The 18,474-nt window shown below is 47.2% G+C and overlaps 1 protein-coding gene across 3 annotated transcripts in view; it reads left to right on the plus strand.

Annotated features, from left to right (window-relative positions):
* Nucleotides 1-18,474, plus strand: part of COL15A1 (collagen type XV alpha 1 chain) — a 1,158,634-nt gene that overhangs the window by 659,440 nt on the left and 480,720 nt on the right. For all 3 annotated transcript variants that reach the window (XM_075314950.1, XM_075314949.1, XM_075314951.1), the window contains one exon: nt 17,662-17,697. In XM_075314950.1, coding sequence (XP_075171065.1) covers nt 17,662-17,697 — 36 coding nt within the window. The remainder of the gene's footprint in view (nt 1-17,661; nt 17,698-18,474) is intronic.

The following is an 18,474-nucleotide window of genomic DNA, read 5'->3' on the forward strand; positions in this document are numbered from 1 at the left end:
ACCTCTTCGTGGGCGGTAACTTCTCCCAGCGCGGGCTGCTGTTGTTTTTCAGCGCGCTTTTCATGGTGGCAATATGGCGGCGCTTCCAATTTTTCAAGCGGACCGCCCAGGCACATGGTCACCTGTCTGAACAGGTCTAGTCCTTATCCTGTTCGTGACGCCAGATGTGAAGCCCCACAGGTGGTGTGTCGGTGTCGGTGCGTTACCTTCAGGGACTCCACGTTGCTGGATCTCCGTCACTGGTAGGAAATCTTCTGTTTTGATCGTGACGCCACTCTCAGTATTGCGGCCAGTAGGGACCGCCACTGCAGGTTGAGGGTCGCCTGGGGCTGATGGTGTGTGCAGTTAGATGTAGTAGCCTCCTGAGAGTGAGGCAAGCCCCAGGGCCCTGTGTAGGTTTGTAGTACCACAAGTCGCAGAATGACCACACAGGCAGGATGTCTTTCAGGGTTTTTACTCACTTCAGGTGGCAGGGTGAGTAACCCGGGCATAGCTGAGATGAACCAGGTGGGAACCAGGTATCCTTCAGGCTGACTTTATGAGGGTGACTACTGACTCGCCTTCCTTAGCCCTTGGTGGTTTGGGGTGACCCCGACTTTGAGTCCCTATGGGGGTCACCCAGGGAAGATGCTGCAGCCTCTCTCCCCTTGTTGTTTGCCGTGTGCTTGTTCCCCGGGCCAGGCCACTCCAGCCTCTTGCCTCCTATGACCTATGGGCCCTAACTGCGGTTACGTGGCTGCGGCTTTTGTGGTGTTGTGGTGTGGGCTTTGAGAGCCCCACACCGGCAGGTTTAGCAGAAGAAAGCTGGATCTATCTTCGCTTCGGGATCTGCCGCCCGGTTGGGCCTGGTGCTCTCTAGCAGTCTCCTTACTTCCCACTCCGTGCACTCTCTAGCTGAAGCTGGCTTTCAGGCAGCACTCCTAGTTGACCGTTCTCCCCCGTCTGTAGCCACTGCGCGGGCGCTGTTAGACAGCAACAGCCCCACAGGTCTGCTCCTCACTGAGCCCTATGGAGTTCTGCTCTAACTGACTCACTGCCCCTCCTCTCCTGTTCTTGCCTACGCCACCTAGCAACCAGATTCTCTTACCACACCCCTTGAGAGGAGATGGAGGCTCTACCCCCTCCACTATTCCAGTGAAGGTGAAGGCTTGCCCCCCTCCTGGGATCCCCAGGGGTCCTCTCATGGGTACATGTGTGAGACCTGATCACTATGCGCCTGTGTTCCACACCCCTGTCAGCCTTCTGGATTACCTGTATTGTACTGTCCCCAGCATGGGTGCAGTACTCAGTGGTGCCTGACCAGGTCAGGGGCGCCACACTCGCTTAACAGTTAGCTTGCATAATTGAAAATAATAAGCGTGGTGTGTGGAATTGGTGCTGTGCTCGGTTGCTTTTGGGGATGGGGTCAAGTAATTTGAACAGGATCTAGAAGAGGTATAGGAGACACATATGCACAAAATACAAAGTTCACCGCTTGGCTTGAGATGCACAGAAAGCAAAGAAGATATCTAGCCATTGAGATATAAAAATGCACTAATTTATTAGTACAGCTTAATACGTTAAACATGTTTACATGTTAAATATATTACATCAAGGCAGAAATCAGTAGTGTAAAGTGCGCACCTCTATCTGAGGAGCAATGCACACGATTGTTATACCAGCCAAACACAGCAAAGTCAAAGAGGAGCAACTACACAATAGATGAGCAGTGTTACAGTGCCTGGTCTAGGCGGGCCCACCAGTGGATCCTCCAGTTATCTGATGGGCCAGTCCGACCTTGCCTATGACTAATGATAGCAGTGAACATTGACCTCCTATCTGTAAACTGTAAAACCCTAAAATGACAGCTAATTTCCCTGCCTACATCTTTAATTGTGCAATTTCCCCCTGATTAGCTGCTTTAAACAATGTGGTAGGTGCAAGACATTATGATGAGGTCTGAATAGCCGCGGCTAACACCATATGAACCCGCTATATATTCTAAAATGTGTAAAATAGTGCTGGTATTTTTTTGTGAGTGATTTATGTGGAATATATATCAAATTTTTCAAATTCTTCAGGTTCTGACAATTTCTAGGAATTGGAATATATATACAGTACAGACCAAAAGTTTGGACACACCTTCTTGTTCAAAGAGTTTTCTTTATTTTCATGACTCTGAAAATTGTAGATTCACAATGAAGGCATCAAAACTATGAATTAACACATGTGGAATGAAATACTTAACAAAAAAGTGTGAAACAACTGAAAATATGTCTTATATTCTAGGTTCTTCAAAGTAGCCACCTTTTGCTTTGATTACTGCTTTGCACACTCTTCGCATTCTCTTCATGAGCTTCAAGAGGTAGTCACCGGAAATGGTTCTCACTTCACAGGTGTGCCCTGTCGGGTTTAATAATTGGGATATCTTACCTTATAAATAGGGTTGTGACCATCAGTTGTGTTGCGCAGAAGTCTGGTGGATACACAGCTGATAGTCCTAATGAATAGACTGTTAGAATTTGTATTATGGCAAGAAAAAAGCAGCTAAGTAAAGAAAAACGAGTGGCCATCATTCCTTTAAGAAATGAGGGTCAGTCAGTCCGAAAAATTGGGAAAATTTTGAAAGTGTCCCCAAGTGCAGTGGCAAAAATCATCAAACGCTACAAAGAAACTGGCTCACATGAGGAACGCCCCAGGAAAGGAAGACCAAGAGTCATCTCTGCTGCGGAGGATAAGTTTATCCGATTCACCAGTTTCAGAAATCGCAGGTTAACAGCAGCTCAGATTAGAGACCAGGTCAATGCCACACAGAGTTCTAGCAGCAGACACATCTCTAGAACAACTGTTAAGAGGAGACTTTGTGCAGCAGGCCTTCATAGTAAAATAGCTGCTAGGAAATCACTGCTAAGGACAGGCAACAAGCAGAAGAGACTTGTTTGGGCTCAAGCACACAAGGAATGGACATTAGACCAGTGGAAATCTGTGCTTTGGTCTGATGAGTCCAAATTTGAGATCTTTGGATCCAACCACCATGTCTTTGTGCGACGCAGAAAAGGTGAACGGATGGACTCTACATGCCTGGTTCCCATCGTGAAGCATGGAGGAGGAGGTGTGATGGTGTGGGGGTGCTTTGCTGGTGACACTGTTGGGGATTTATTCAAAATTGAAGGCATACTGAACCAGCATGGCTACCACAGCATCTTGCAGCAGCGTGCTATTCCATCCTGTTTGCATTTAGTTGGACCATCATTTATTTTTCAACAGAACAATGACCCCAAACAACCCTCCAGGGTGTGTAAGGGCTATTTGACTAAGAAGGAGAGTCATGGGGTGCTACGCCAGATGACCTGACCTCCAGTCACCAGACCTGAACCCAATCGAGATGGTTTGAGGTGAGCTGGACCGCAGAGTGAAGGCAAAAGGGCCAGCAAGTGCTAAGCATCTTTGGGAACTCCTTTAAGACTGTTGGAAGACAATTTCCGGTGACTACCTCTTGAAGCTAATCAAGAGAATGCAAAGAGTGTGCAATGCAGTAATCAAAGCTAAAGGTGGCTACTTTGAAGAACCTAGAATATAAGACATATTTTCAGTTGTTTCACTTTTTGTTAAGTATTTCATTCCACATTTGTTAATAAATAGTTTTGATGCCTTCAATGTGAATCTACAATTTTCAGAGTCATGAAAATAAAAAAAACTCTTTGAATGAGATGGTGTGTCCAAACTTTTGGCCTGCACTGTATAAAAATTCAAAATTGATTAGCAGCAGATTGCTTTGGGCATCTCTAAACAGCAAGATTTAAGATTGAGGTAACTGAGGATATCCGAGGTTTTTTTTACTGTCTTTGAAATTGATATAGGTATAATGCTGAAGGCTACATCTTAAACAATTCTTCATAGTCTTCTCAATCTGTGTTCTTCATCTAAAGGCCTATTTACACGCAACAACATCGCTAACGAGATGTCGTTGGGGTCACGGAATTCGTGACGCACATCCGGCCTCGTTAGCAACGTCGTTGCGTGTAACACCTACGAGCGAGTATTAACGATCAAAAATAGTCACCTAATCGTTGATCGTTGACACGTCATTTATTTTCATAATATCGCTGCTCGTTGTGGATGCAGGTTGTTCGTCGTTCCTGAGGCAGCACACATTGCTACGTGTGACACTCCAGGAACGACGAACAACACCGTACCTGCGTCCTCCGGCAATGAGGTGGGCTTGTCTTTCCTTCGGCTGCTCTCCGCCCCTCCACTTCTATTGGCCGCCTGCTGTGTGACCGCTAGGCAGGTAAGTATGTATGACGGGGACTAATGATATTGTCCGCCACGGTCAGTGATTTGCCCGTGACGCACAAACAATGGGGGCGGGTGCAATTGGCAGCGACATCGCTAACAATGTCGCTGTGTGTAAAGCAGCCTTAACACAAAGCCCTTCCAAGCTGTGGCCAATAATGGTGCAGTCTAGTCTAGCACAGTGTCTGCGCAAGAGTAAGTTCCTTTCGTCTTTAATGAGTACAATACCGTGATAAGGAAGGATATTAGAATTTCTCTGCTAAGCCTATTTGAAGGCATTGTTACAGGTATAAAACATGCTACAGCTTAACACCCCAAACTATCTCAGTATTGTCTCTGTTGAACAGCGACTAAGAACACTCTGACAATTGAAATGTGTTGTTTGGTTTTTTTTTAATTGCACACTGTATACTTATGTTTTAATTGTACATATAAACTATGGAATTTAATACTGAAGTTATACAGCTGAAGTTGGATCGTTTTGCAACATTTTAATGAAAAACAATGTAGTGAAAAACACCTCTGGTGTGGCCCATGCCTTCAGGGCTCTATCTGCCAGCTGATGAGACTGTTTATGTGACGCCCTGGCAAAGCCAGGTTGTCACAGAAAGAGTTAATCCTCCTTGGTAATCTGATCTTACACCAGTGCAGCAGGACAAACCACAGCCCCCAGTGTAAGAGAAAAGCAGAGCAGAGGGGAGGGGCTGGAGCAGAGTGTTTGGAGAGACAGAGAGAAGAGAAGCCTGGAGTTGTAGCTCCCTGGCTGAAAGTGAAGCGTGCTCCGAGAGGGCCGGGACAGGCCGTAGTGAGGAAGGGGCCAGAGGTAGCCGGAGCAGGGCGGTGGCCCCTCGGTACCTAGGGTGACCCGGATCACTACAGGGGAGTGGATTCCCCGTTCCCGGCTGAGGAGAAAGAGGAAGAGAGTGGAGAGAAAGGCACCTGGCTGCAGGGAAAGAACAGGAGCTGCTGCACCGTGTGTGGGACACTAACACCCCCGTACCAAAGGCTGCGGACACCGGCAATTCCTAGTTTACCAGTGACTCCGTGTGAATTACTTGTGAGTACGCCCGTGCCCTCGGGCACCGCACCGCAGCACTGCACCCTGCTCCCTGCTTACCCCATCACCGGGCCCCGGGACAACCAACCCCCTACCCACGGAGGGGAGAATCACCAACTCAGCTGCTCCCTGTCACCGCTCCCGGGATCCCCATAAAGAGCAGCGGTGATGTCCATACCATCACCACAACCGTGGGTGGCGTCACGGACAATAAACAATCTCCCTTACCAAATCCTTTTTTTTTTACTGTGGAGCCTGGGATCACAGACTGGGTCACGCCATCGTGATACCCACAGAAGTGACCCTGTGGCCCGGATCTGAGTACCCCTGGTCCCCGGGCGACACATGTGGCGTCACGAACAGGATCGAACCCATCCAGTTACCTGGAGGAAGTGCGCCTTGCCCCGTCCGTCAGCGGCGTCCCGCTGAGGAAAAATCCCGAAGTCCGCCATTTTAGCTGCCATTTTAGGTGCCAAAAACAACAGCTTGGCGCCTTCTTCTCCGAGCGGCGGGCGCGAAAAAGAGGCTCCGCCCCCTGAGAACGCGGGCGGAAGTGAAGCTCCGGAGGACCGGAAGCGAAAGGAAAACTCTAAAAGTTGCTAGAAGGACTGCTCCCGAGTACCAAGAGGGAGCAGGAGGAAGGAACCGTAGTTTATGTGACCAGAACTGTAAAGGCAGGGACGCCAGGACTTTGCTTAATTCCGTTCCTGGACAAGCAGTAGCCGCAACCCCGATGACATCTTACCCGGCTCCAGCAGTCCGCCCAGCCGCCACGGTGATGACGTCGGCTCCGGCAGTCCGCCCGGCCGCAACGGAGGTGGCACCCGATTGGAAGTCTGCCCCAGATGTGGCGCCAGCCGCTCCCAGGTACCCCGTCACGGCTGTGGAGCAGCCGGAGTGCACCTGCAGAGAGGAGGAGCAGGCCAGTGAGAGATGGAGCCCTCGGCAGTTAGCGATGCCGGTTGTAGCCGGCGCCGAGGACATCCAAGTGGGCCTGGCTTCTGAGCAGGAGGCAGAGCACAGAACCCGTGCCCCGTACTGGGAGTGGCGGTAGTGGTAGTGGAGCATGGACGGCTATCCACAAGTTAAAAAAGTTGACTGTTTTATGGACTGTCACCCCTGTTGGACGCCCTCAAGCTCAGGAGGAGGCCATCTGCTCCGCAGGTGTGGGGTGGCAGAACAGTTTAGAGTTAAGAAAACGTACCTCCTGATGTGGGAAGATGTATGATTGTAATGTGTTGATTTTTCCAGTTTTAATAAATGTTGGTGGCCAGACGGCCCGAGGACGGGCCGTGTTTTACCAAGGGGGTGTGTGACGCTCTGGCAAAGCCAGGTTGTCACAGAAAGAGTTAATCCTCCTTGGTAATCTGATCTCACATCGGTGCAGCAGGACAAACCACAGCCCCCAGTGTAAGAGAAAAGCAGAGCAGAGGGGAGGGGCTGGAGCAGAGTGTTTGGAGAGACAGAGAGAAGAGAAGCCTGGAGTTGTAGCTCCCAGGCTGAAAGTGAAGCGTGCTCCGAGAGGGCCGGGACAGGCCGTAGTGAGGAAGGGGCCAGAGGTAGCCGGAGCAGGGCGGTGGCCCCTCGGTACCTAGGGTGACCCGGATCACTACAGGGGAGTGAATTCCCCATTCCCGGCTGAGGAGAAAGAGGAAGAGAGTGGAGAGAAAGGCACCTGGCTGCAGGGAAAGAACAGGAGCTGCTGCACCGTGTGTGGGACACTAACACCCCCGTACCGAAGGCTGCGGACACCGGCAATTCCTAGTTTACCAGTGACTCCGTGTGAATTACTTGTGAGTACGCCCGTGCCCTCGGGCACCGCACCGCAGCACTGCGCCCTGCTCCCTGCTTACCCCATCACCGGGCCCCGGGACAACCAACCCCCTACCCACGGAGGGGAGAATCACCAACTCAGCTGCTCCCTGTCACCGCTCCCGGGATCCCCATAAAGAGCAGCGGTGATGTCCATACCATCACCACAACCGTGGGTGGCGTCACGGACAATAAACAATCTCCCTTACCAAATCCTTTTTTTTTTACTGTGGAGCCTGGGATCACAGACTGGGTCACGCCATCGTGATACCCACAGAAGTGACCCTGTGGCCCGGATCTGAGTACCCCTGGTCCCCGGGCGACACATGTGGCGTCACGAACAGGATCGAACCCATCCAGTTACCTGGAGGAAGTGCGCCTTGCCCCGTCCGTCAGCGGCGTCCCGCTGAGGAAAAATCCCGAAGTCCGCCATTTTAGCTGCCATTTTAGGTGCCAAAAACAACAGCTTGGCGCCTTCTTCTCCGAGCGGCGGGCGCGAAAAAGAGGCTCCGCCCCCTGAGAACGCGGGCGGAAGTGAAGCTCCGGAGGACCGGAAGCGAAAGGAAAACTCTAAAAGTTGCTAGAAGGACTGCTCCCGAGTACCAAGAGGGAGCAGGAGGAAGGAACCGTAGTTTATGTGACCAGAACTGTAAAGGCAGGGACGCCAGGACTTTGCTTAATTCCGTTCCTGGACAAGCAGTAGCCGCAACCCCGATGACATCTTACCCGGCTCCAGCAGTCCGCCCAGCCGCCACGGTGATGACGTCGGCTCCGGCAGTCCGCCCGGCCGCAACGGAGGTGGCACCCGATTGGAAGTCTGCCCCAGATGTGGCGCCAGCCGCTCCCAGGTACCCCGTCACGGCTGTGGAGCAGCCGGAGTGCACCTGCAGAGAGGAGGAGCAGGCCAGTGAGAGATGGAGCCCTCGGCAGTTAGCGATGCCGGTTGTAGCCGGCGCCGAGGACATCCAAGTGGGCCTGGCTTCTGAGCAGGAGGCAGAGCACGGAACCCGTGCCCCGTACTGGGAGTGGCGGTAGTGGTAGTGGAGCATGGACGGCTATCCACAAGTTAAAAAAGTTGACTGTTTTATGGACTGTCACCCCTGTTGGACGCCCTCAAGCTCAGGAGGAGGCCATCTGCTCCGCAGGTGTGGGGTGGCAGAACAGTTTAGAGTTAAGAAAACGTACCTCCTGATGTGGGAAGATGTATGATTGTAATGTGTTGATTTTTCCAGTTTTAATAAATGTTGGTGGCCAGACGGCCCGAGGACGGGCCGTGTTTTACCAAGGGGGTGTGTGACGCTCTGGCAAAGCCAGGTTGTCACAGAAAGAGTTAATCCTCCTTGGTAATCTGATCTCACATCGGTGCAGCAGGACAAACCACAGCCCCCAGTGTAAGAGAAAAGCAGAGCAGAGGGGAGGGGCTGGAGCAGAGTGTTTGGAGAGACAGAGAGAAGAGAAGCCTGGAGTTGTAGCTCCCAGGCTGAAAGTGAAGCGTGCTCCGAGAGGGCCGGGACAGGCCGTAGTGAGGAAGGGGCCAGAGGTAGCCGGAGCAGGGCGGTGGCCCCTCGGTACCTAGGGTGACCCGGATCACTACAGGGGAGTGAATTCCCCATTCCCGGCTGAGGAGAAAGAGGAAGAGAGTGGAGAGAAAGGCACCTGGCTGCAGGGAAAGAACAGGAGCTGCTGCACCGTGTGTGGGACACTAACACCCCCGTACCGAAGGCTGCGGACACCGGCAATTCCTAGTTTACCAGTGACTCCGTGTGAATTACTTGTGAGTACGCCCGTGCCCTCGGGCACCGCACCGCAGCACTGCGCCCTGCTCCCTGCTTACCCCATCACCGGGCCCCGGGACAACCAACCCCCTACCCACGGAGGGGAGAATCACCAACTCAGCTGCTCTCTGTCACCGCTCCCGGGATCCCCATAAAGAGCAGCGGTGGTGTCCATACCATCACCACAACCGTGGGTGGCGTCACGGACAATAAACAATCTCCCTTACCAAATCCTTTTTTTTTACTGTGGAGCCTGGGATCACAGACCGGGTCACGCCATCGTGATACCCACAGAAGTGACCCTGTGGCCCGGATCTGAGTACCCCTGGTCCCCGGGCGACACATTTATGATTGGTGGTTTTTGTAAAAGCTGCACATTTATTCTTGCTAGCTATGACCTATAGTCTTCATTTTTATTGTGTTAAGGCTAAGCAAAGCGGGCTTTACACGAGGCTAAGCGGGCTTTAGACGAGACGAGCTATCGTGCGATGCATCGTCAGGATCACGGTTTTCGTGACGCATATCCAGCATTGTTCACGACGTCGTTTCGTGTGACATCGCTCACAAATCGTGAGTCGTGTACTCGTCGCTAAGTTTTAAGAAATTGTTTATTTAACATGGCGCCGGTTGTTCATCGTACCCAGGGTAGCACACATTGCTCCGTGTGACTCCCCAGGGACGATGAACACAGCTTACCTGCGTCCCGCGGCACCCACCGGCTATGCGGAAGGAAGGAGGTGGGCGGGATGTTTACGTCCCGCTCATCTCCGTCCCTCCGCTTGTATTAGCCGGCAGCTGTGTGACGTCGCTGTGACGCCGAACATCCCTCCCCCTTCAGGAAGAGGATGTTCGCCGCCCACAGTGAGGTCGCTCTGCAGGTAATTACATGTGACGACGGTTTAACGACTTTGTGCGACACGGACAGCGATTTGCCCGTGATGCACAAACGATGGGGGCGGGTACAATCATAAAGTGTAGATCTTAACGTATAAAGCCTCCATTACAGTACGGTTTTCTTTACACTAGTGCTGGTTTTCCATAAGATTTGATTTACGATAACATCAAGGCAGTCCTAGTACCAAATACGATTGTCACTGGAGGGACAAAGTGTATGTTTTGTAATTTACATGTATATATACACACTATATATATATATATATATATATATATATATATATATATATATATAATTTTTTTTTTAATTTTTATTTTTTATTTTTTATTTTTTTTTAAAACAACATACTCGTTATTTCATCCCCTCAAAAAACATGGTCCATCTGTCTCTTCTTTACAACTACAAGTCAAAACTGCTTTGGATTTAGATACACTACCATTCAAAGTTTGGGGTCACCCAGACAATTTTGTCTTTTCCATGAAAATTCATACTTTTATTTATCAAATGAGTTGCATAATGAATAGAAAATATAGTCCAGACATTGACTAGGTTAGAAATAATGATTTTTACTTGAAATAATAATTTTCTCCTTCAAACTTTGCTTTCGGCACAGAATGCTCCCTTTGCAACAATTGCAGCTTTGCAGACCTTTGGCATTCTAGCTGTTAATTAGCTGAGGTAATCTGGAGATATTTCACCCCATGCTTCCAGAAGCCCCTCCCACAAGTTGGATTGGTTTGATGGGCACTTTTTGAGTACCATACGGTCAAGCTGCTCCCACAACAGCTCACTAGGGTTGAGATCTTGTGACTGGGCTGGCCACTTCATTACAGATAAAATACCAGCTGCCTGCATCTTCCCTAAATAGTTCATGCATAATTTGGAGGTGTGCTTTGGGTCATTGTCCTGTTGTAGGATGAAATTGGTTCCAATCAAGCGCTGTCCACAGGTTATGGTATGGCATTGCAAAATGCAGTGATAGCTTCCTTATTCAAAATCCCTTTTATCTTGTATAAATCTCCCACTTGACCAGCACCAAAGCAATCCCAGGCCATCACATTACCTCCACCGTGCTTGACAGATGGCATCAGGCACTCTTCCAGCATTTTTTCAGTTGTTCTGCGTCTCACAAATGTTCTACTGTGTGATCCAAACACCTCAAACTTCGATTCGTCTGTCCATAACACTTCTTTCCAATCTTCCTCTGTCCAATGTCTCTGTTCTTTTGCTCATATTAATCTTTTCCTTTTATTAGCCAGTCTCAGATATGACATTTTCTTTGCCACTCTGCCCTGAAGGCCAGCATCCCGGAGTTGACTCTTCACTGTAGACATTGACACTGGCGTTTTGCGGTTATTATTTAATGAAACTGCACGTTCAGGACCTGTGAGGCATTGATTTCTCAAACTAGAGACTCTGATGTACTTGTCTTGTTGCTCAGTTGTGTAGCGGGGCCTCCCACTTCTCTTTCTACTCTGGTTAGAGCCTGTCTGTGCTCTCCTTTGAAGGGAGTAGTAAACACCGTTGTAGTAAATCTTCAGTTTCTTGGCAATTTCTCGCATGGAATACCCTTCATTTCTAAGAACAAGAATATACTGTCGAGTTTCACATGATAGTTCTCTTTTTCTGGCCATTTTGAGAGTTTAATGGAACCAACAAATGTAATGCTTCAGATTCTCAACTAGCTCAAAGGAAGGTCAGTTTTATAGCTTCTCTAATCAGCAAAACTGTTTTCAGCTGTGCTAATGTACTGCCCCCGTGGAAGTAGCCGAGCTGCTCGGATCTGGGTTCGATGTGGCTCGAGGGTCTCCGGACCCGGGGGTCGTGCGGCCACTCGAATGAAAAGGGGGGTATTTACAGGGGAGTTATAGTTCGTGACGCCACCTATAGTGTGTGGTAATTAGGAGTACCACCGCTACTGTCGGGAGTACACGGGGATGATGGAATGGGGCAGCAAGGTGTAGGAACCCTTCACGGGTAGGGGGATGCCCCGGGACTCCGGTGAAAGGTGGGAAGTGGCGTGGGGATGAAGGGGTCACTCTCGTACTCACTCAGTCCATAATCAGACACTGACAACCCGGGTAAACCAAGTCTCTGGGTAACACTGCTGCTGAGGGGAGCTCATCCGGGTCCCATCCCCAAGTGGTGCTGCCTGGTGGTCCGTGACCTGCCTCCTGGCACTTAGTTTAGACTTCACCTTGATGGCCCGGTAGCTTGGAACTAGCCAGGCCCTGCTACCCACTATGGCTAAGTGAGGGAGCTTGCTCTCAGGGCTCATGCTTGGGATTTTCTGGATTGTTTTTGGTTGGAAAGTCCTATCCCCCCCGTTGCGCTAATGCCACAATTTTGGAGCGGGTAGGAATGGATCGTGAAGGCTCCGTTCTCCTCAGGTGAATTGTCGGGTTGCCTGAAGCTACTCCCCGACCTAGGGTCCGTGTACCCTGTCCCGGGCCGATAGGGCCAGGCTGCCAGCCGTCCTCCTTGATGAGCCCGAGCACCTTGCCATGATCCCCTGTGACCGGGGGTCCGACTCCTTCCAGGCCCAGACCACCATCTGTAACCTAGGCTCCCATCTGTACACCATCTGTAACTCCCTACCTCCTCTGAGCTCCTCTCAGCTCGAAGGCTACTCTCTACTCCCCTTCTCCACTCACTGACTCTCCTCAACTCAACTGACTATAGTTCCTCACCTCCCCTCCCCAACCCCCCAGGTGGGCAACTCTATCCTCTCAAGCCGTCCACTGGTGTGTTAGGTGGGTGTGGTGCAGGGTGTCTCTAGGGTTTTGATTCACTGATGGAGGCAACACCACTTAAGTAGGGACCCAGAACCAGCAGGGAGGCGGAATACTGCATGGGAGGGCAGTTTGTGCAGTACCCTGTGACGACCTGATAGTCCAGGGGCGTCACACTAACATACTTGCACAAGGGTTTTTAAGGGATTTCTAAACATCCATTAGCCTTCTAACAGTTTGCAAAAACAATATACCATGGCTATGTTCATATGGGGCATCTTTTTGCCAGTGCATCTTGAGTGCATCTTGGGTGCATCAAAAATGCACCAAAAATGCACCACTGCAAAAACGCAACAAAAACGCACCGGGACCTTATTCCTCACCGCTGTTTTAAAACAGTGGCAAGAAATAAGTAAATAGTTCTCCCCCATGGGCGAGAATCCCGCTAATCACAGCTGTACATGACAGCTGACACTCTGTCAATCGTTTCAATCGTATTGACCCCCCCCCCCCCAAAAAAAAATGAGCTATATCTCTTTTACTGCATGGTGAACTGTGCAAAAAAAAAAATTAAATCAATAAGTGAATTGCTGGTTTTTGCTCGTTCTGAGTATGAAAAATCTGAATAAAAAGTGATCAAACTTGCTATGTTCCCCAAAATTGTATCAATCTCCAACTCATCATTCAAAAAAATAAGCCCTCAAACATTAGTCCTCGCTATAATGAGGGAGTCAGTTTGGACTACGTGTGGTCTCTGTTCTGGAAGGAACAAGATCAAAAATATGCAGATGATCAGTGCAACAACACGTGAATGAAGGTAGTGCATACGTGAATGATTAATCCTGGTGCATCTATCTGCTGGATATATAGTACTAGATCATTTGGATCAAATATGTAAGACCTAGCAAAAAGTACACCAAAAAAATGAGGTACTAAATTTCAAAGAAGGGTAATGAAAAGTATAAATAACTTTATTAAGAATACAAGTCGATATATATATATGGGCAATGAGCAGATAGACGCCAACACAGTATGTTAAAGGATCATTAAAGGGTTTGTTGTTAAAAGAGTACAGCTGGACACACTGGCGATGGTTAAATCAGGTAGTATATAATTAACTGAACCATGCCTGTAAGTAAAGATACACAATGCAAACTGTTACAGGTCACAAGCAATGAATTGTTCTGTGCTAATATGCTAATGATACATAACTTCCATATATCAGAGAGTGGGCTGATTGGGCATGAGCAAGGATACACAATGGTAACACATATGCCAATTTATCCTGGTAGCTGTGTGAAGCAAGTATATGAAATAATAACTAGTTGTCACACTGTACTGTAAGATGTGCAATAGCAGTACAGTGCAGTAATGTGGGACAGAGAAGATTCCTGAAACTACCTGAGAAGGTAGTTAGCTGGTAAACCACTAGGCGTTAGAGTGGAGAAAACGTATGAGCAGGGAATTCCCTAACAAAGGTAATACTAGTTAAGCCCACCAGATGGCAGTAGAATCGTCAGAAAGCCATGTCACAACATGAGGTCTTGTAAATACACAGGGGCAAAGTCTAAATGTAGTCAGATGGAAGCAAGGAGTCGGTAGTCGAGAAGTCAGAACTCAGAAGTGGGGAGGAATGGGAAGAGGACAGGAACGGAATCAAGGTAAGCAGAAGAGTAGCAAACAGGGAGATAGCGGGAGAGATACTAACAGGACAGGAACAGAGAAGAGAGGTCAAGAACAGGTCAGGTGAACATGGAGGTCAGGAGAGGGCAGGGCAGACAACAAGTCACTCACAAGCAGAACACAGCAGAGCCAGAAATATCACTGGCATAGTTCCAGAGATGCAGTGCCCTAATATAGTGGCCTGTCCTCCAGAACGAGGCAGGAAGGATTAACCCCTAACATGACCTGTATCAGAGATGTGAAACAAAAAAAAGGCTCAGCTGCAGCTGGGCCAGGAGTAAAGCATGACACTAGTATAATAACTAGTGGTAATCACAGATTAATCACATAGGCAGAGAGTCAGACATAGATGGTGTGTACAATCTTCAATCACATATAAAGCTGAAATAAAAAAAACAGGATATAGTAAAAAAAAAAACCCTCAGGGGTCCAGAAGGAAGTATAGTATCAACCCCGACATGCATTTCAGTGTACCTTAATAACGGGGTGGCGTCATCATGGAAAAAAGGAGGTATAAATCATTGGAGGTAATCAATTAGAGAGGGGCCTAACGTGTGGTGACGTATGCACAAGTGGGCATATCTGGGTGACCTCCCCCTCAGTGTCACATGACAAGCCATGTCACAAAGATGTTTATCTAGATAAAATGAAAAACAAGGAGCGCATGTGTAGGGTCACAATGTAAGCGGTGAGAACAAATGAATGAAATTTGCTCACCTGATAAGGTTGTGCAGACCCTGCACAACCCTGGTAAAAGACGTGATAAGTTTGTATAAACTTGCGCTGTCAGGGACTGAGTCCAGGAGATCCTTCCAGGAGATAAGCCACACGTGCTGCTGTGCCGGGCAGGTCTCCTGCAGCCGAGGAGTTAATCCAGGAAAGCCCCCGTGCGGCTGGACTGGAGGAGTCACTGAAGATTAGTGTTCCTGATTGCGAGTACTACCTCCGTCCAAGCAGCTCCTGCCGTGTGTCCCCAGAGGGGAAGAGATTAGGAATGAAAGAAACACGGTCTAATGGAGCGCTATGGAGGCCACGTGGAAGTAAAAGTTCAATGTCTTTTATTAATTCACATAAACCACAACGCGTTTCGATATAGTCCAATATCTTCGTCAGGTGGAACGTGGCCTCCATAGCGCTCCATTAGACCGTGTTTCTTTCATTCCACAAAGATGTTTATGACGCAGCAAGGCATGGAGAGACACCCGCACATGCGTGCCTTCAGCCTCTTAATCCGGTGGGTATAACTAATCAAATCAAACCACGGTGCCTTTACATATGAATTATACCACAGGGTGGTAGCAATGAACATACTGTACATTGGAAGAGATTGGGCAACAGAAATAATAATATAGAGTGTAATACTCAAAAGTAACCACAAGATGGTGGTAAAGAAATACAGTTACAAATACAATGGAAAAAGCTGCCTGTAATTATATATTTGTAAACTGGATCTCAACCATAGTGGCGCAATAACAAGAAGAATTCAGGAATAATCACTAGGACAAAGAGAATATAAATAAATACAAGTTTATCAAATAAATAATGATGATGTTAATGATGAAAATGGAATAAAAAATAAAGATTGATGAGATTACAGTGAAAAGTAGTATGTGAATGGGTTATAAAAGTCATGAAAAAAATAAGAAGTGTAGATGAAAAATGAAATACAGCTAAAGAACAATGTATGATGATGGAGTGAGCATGAATGTACAAGACTATGCATATAGCATACATATGCATGTACACAAATGTGTATGTGCAAGCAGGTTGTGAATAATTGCATGCAAATAAACATGTGAAGTAGTAAAATGTTAGCATCTGTGTATATGTTATGTATATGTAATAAAAAATTGGAATATAAAATAAATTGGTTGTTATATAAAATATGTATGTAGAAATATTGAGGAACATTAATTGTAATATGTGGTGATAACGGCACCCTCAATGATCTTGGGGAGTCCAAGATTGGCTAATTAGAGACCTAATTATTGATATGAGTTATATAAATACCAGCCACCCAAAATGGTGAATACGCAAGCACTCACTATAATAAGGCAGATGGAGTCACTTTGGACTCAGTCTGGTCTCTGTTCTGGCTGTTTCATTTCATTTCTGGTGTATTTTTAGCTCACAAGTGTGGATGACCAAAGTTCCCCAATATAGTGAATGGTTCCATCGTGGGTTTCATCTGAACTTCATTTTTGTGGGATTTAAACTGAAAGCTAATGTAAGTGCTCAGCATTGAACACAAAAATGTGACCCCAGCCTAATACTGAAAGCAGTTAAAAATGTTATTTACCCCAAAATCTTACCAATAAAAACCCTAACTTATCCCGCACAAAACCAGTCCCCACTCAGGTCCATCATCTGTCACATTCCTCACCACCCCCTCAAGTAAAATCCAGAGAAATCTGTCCTTCCAAATCCAAATGACTTACTCCTCCTTAGCCCCACTGTGCCTAAACCACAGTTAGCGGACCTGTATTGTCATCATCAGTGAGTGATGTCACTTGTAGAGGTGGCCCTGGTCTTTCTAGGATACTACGCACTAAAAGGATACCAGAGAGTGTCTGAAGCACGTAGCTATACTCCACACGGTCTGTTTTCTGTGCAACTATGATTTTGTCTATTATGCCTTTATCAACAATTTTTTTTTATCATGGACATATGGACTAAGATTTTAAAGTTTCAATAAAGATGTAATCATTTTTAAATATATTTTTGGAGTTTGATGATTACACTTGGATTTGACTCTACTAATCTGAGCCAGCAACACAGACTGCGCTGTCAATGTGCAAATCATGCTATGACTGTGTGCAGGTAATAGACCAGCTGCTGAAATGAGCGTCACTGATGACGCTTTGTTTCGGAGAGAGGACAAAGGCTGTGTCAGTGACCACAACCTCTGCTGCCTGATGATGCTTTGTTTGTGTATCCCAGCATGCACTGGGATTCTCATACAAAGCATCATCAGACAAGAAGTAGGGAAAAAAATCAATAGCAGTTAGTGTAGTCATGGAAAGGTCGGGATTTTTGTATGCAGGTGTGTTATCAATTAATAAAGATTGGGGCAATAAATAGATATTGGTTTAGATTTAAATTTCCATACCTTTCAGACCCTTTTAAGGATATAAAAACTTAAAAGTTTTAAAATTGCAAAATATTTACCATTTCCAACAAAACTCTGATATTTTCACAAATAAACACAAAAAACATTCTCAGAATCACTACGATACGTTGAAGCATTACAGAGCTATTTACCTTATAAAGTGAGACTGTTTAGATTTAAAAAAATTGTCTTGGTCATTACGGTCAAAATTAATTCAATCACTAAGGGGTTAAAGATTATTTGAAGATAATACAATCCAACAGGTTCTTTTATTTGACAGTAACAGTTCAAGTACCTAAAATAAAAAATACATTGTTTTGCAGGGTGATGAGGGGGCAATAGGACCCGCTGGACCCAAGGTAAGACTCCTTGAATACTTAAGCAATTGAAGATATTAATCTTCTTCATAGATGAGTCATTTCTTAAAGTATAACTATTTTGCATCAACATTTTCTATATACAAGTAACAATGGTTTTATCACCATTAGAGAAGCTTTCTAGTGACGATTGTCTTTTCCACAAAATAATTTTCCAGTGATGAATTAATACATAACATCAGTGATTTTTTTCATTGTTTTAGTTTATTTAAAGGGAATCTGTGACCAGGTGTTTTCTATATAATCTGAGAGCAGCTTAATGTAGGGTAAGAGATCCTGATTCCAGCAGTGTGTCACTTGCGGGGCTGCTTAGTGTTATTTTGATAAAATCATTGTTTGATCCGCAGTAGATTATCATTAGAAGACTACTTGCTGTTCTGCCAGGTAGTCCAGCATATTCATGAGTAGTGATAGGCAAACCCGCAGATATCTGGGATTGGCGGGTCCAACCGGATTTAAAAACAAAACCTGGCTTGGGACCAAAATTAAATCCCAGATACCTGAACAGATGCCGATCTTGTTATAAGTCTATGGGGACCCGAATCATGAGCTTTAAAATGTTGCTAGAAAGTGGGGATTAGAGCAGGCATGTTACACTTACCGAGTCCCCTACGTGGCTGTAACACTACTTCTGGGACCTCTCATTACCCTCATGCATATGCACTGCTTCCCCTGCCCACCGGAAACCCAAGTGCCTGTGATTGGTTGCAGCCAGACTGCTCCCCTACCGTGTGTGACAGAGTGTCTGACTGCTTAGAA

Source organism: Anomaloglossus baeobatrachus, chromosome 6 (genome assembly GCF_048569485.1).
Source record: "Anomaloglossus baeobatrachus isolate aAnoBae1 chromosome 6, aAnoBae1.hap1, whole genome shotgun sequence".
In the NCBI taxonomy this organism is placed as follows: domain Eukaryota; kingdom Metazoa; phylum Chordata; class Amphibia; order Anura; family Aromobatidae; genus Anomaloglossus; species Anomaloglossus baeobatrachus.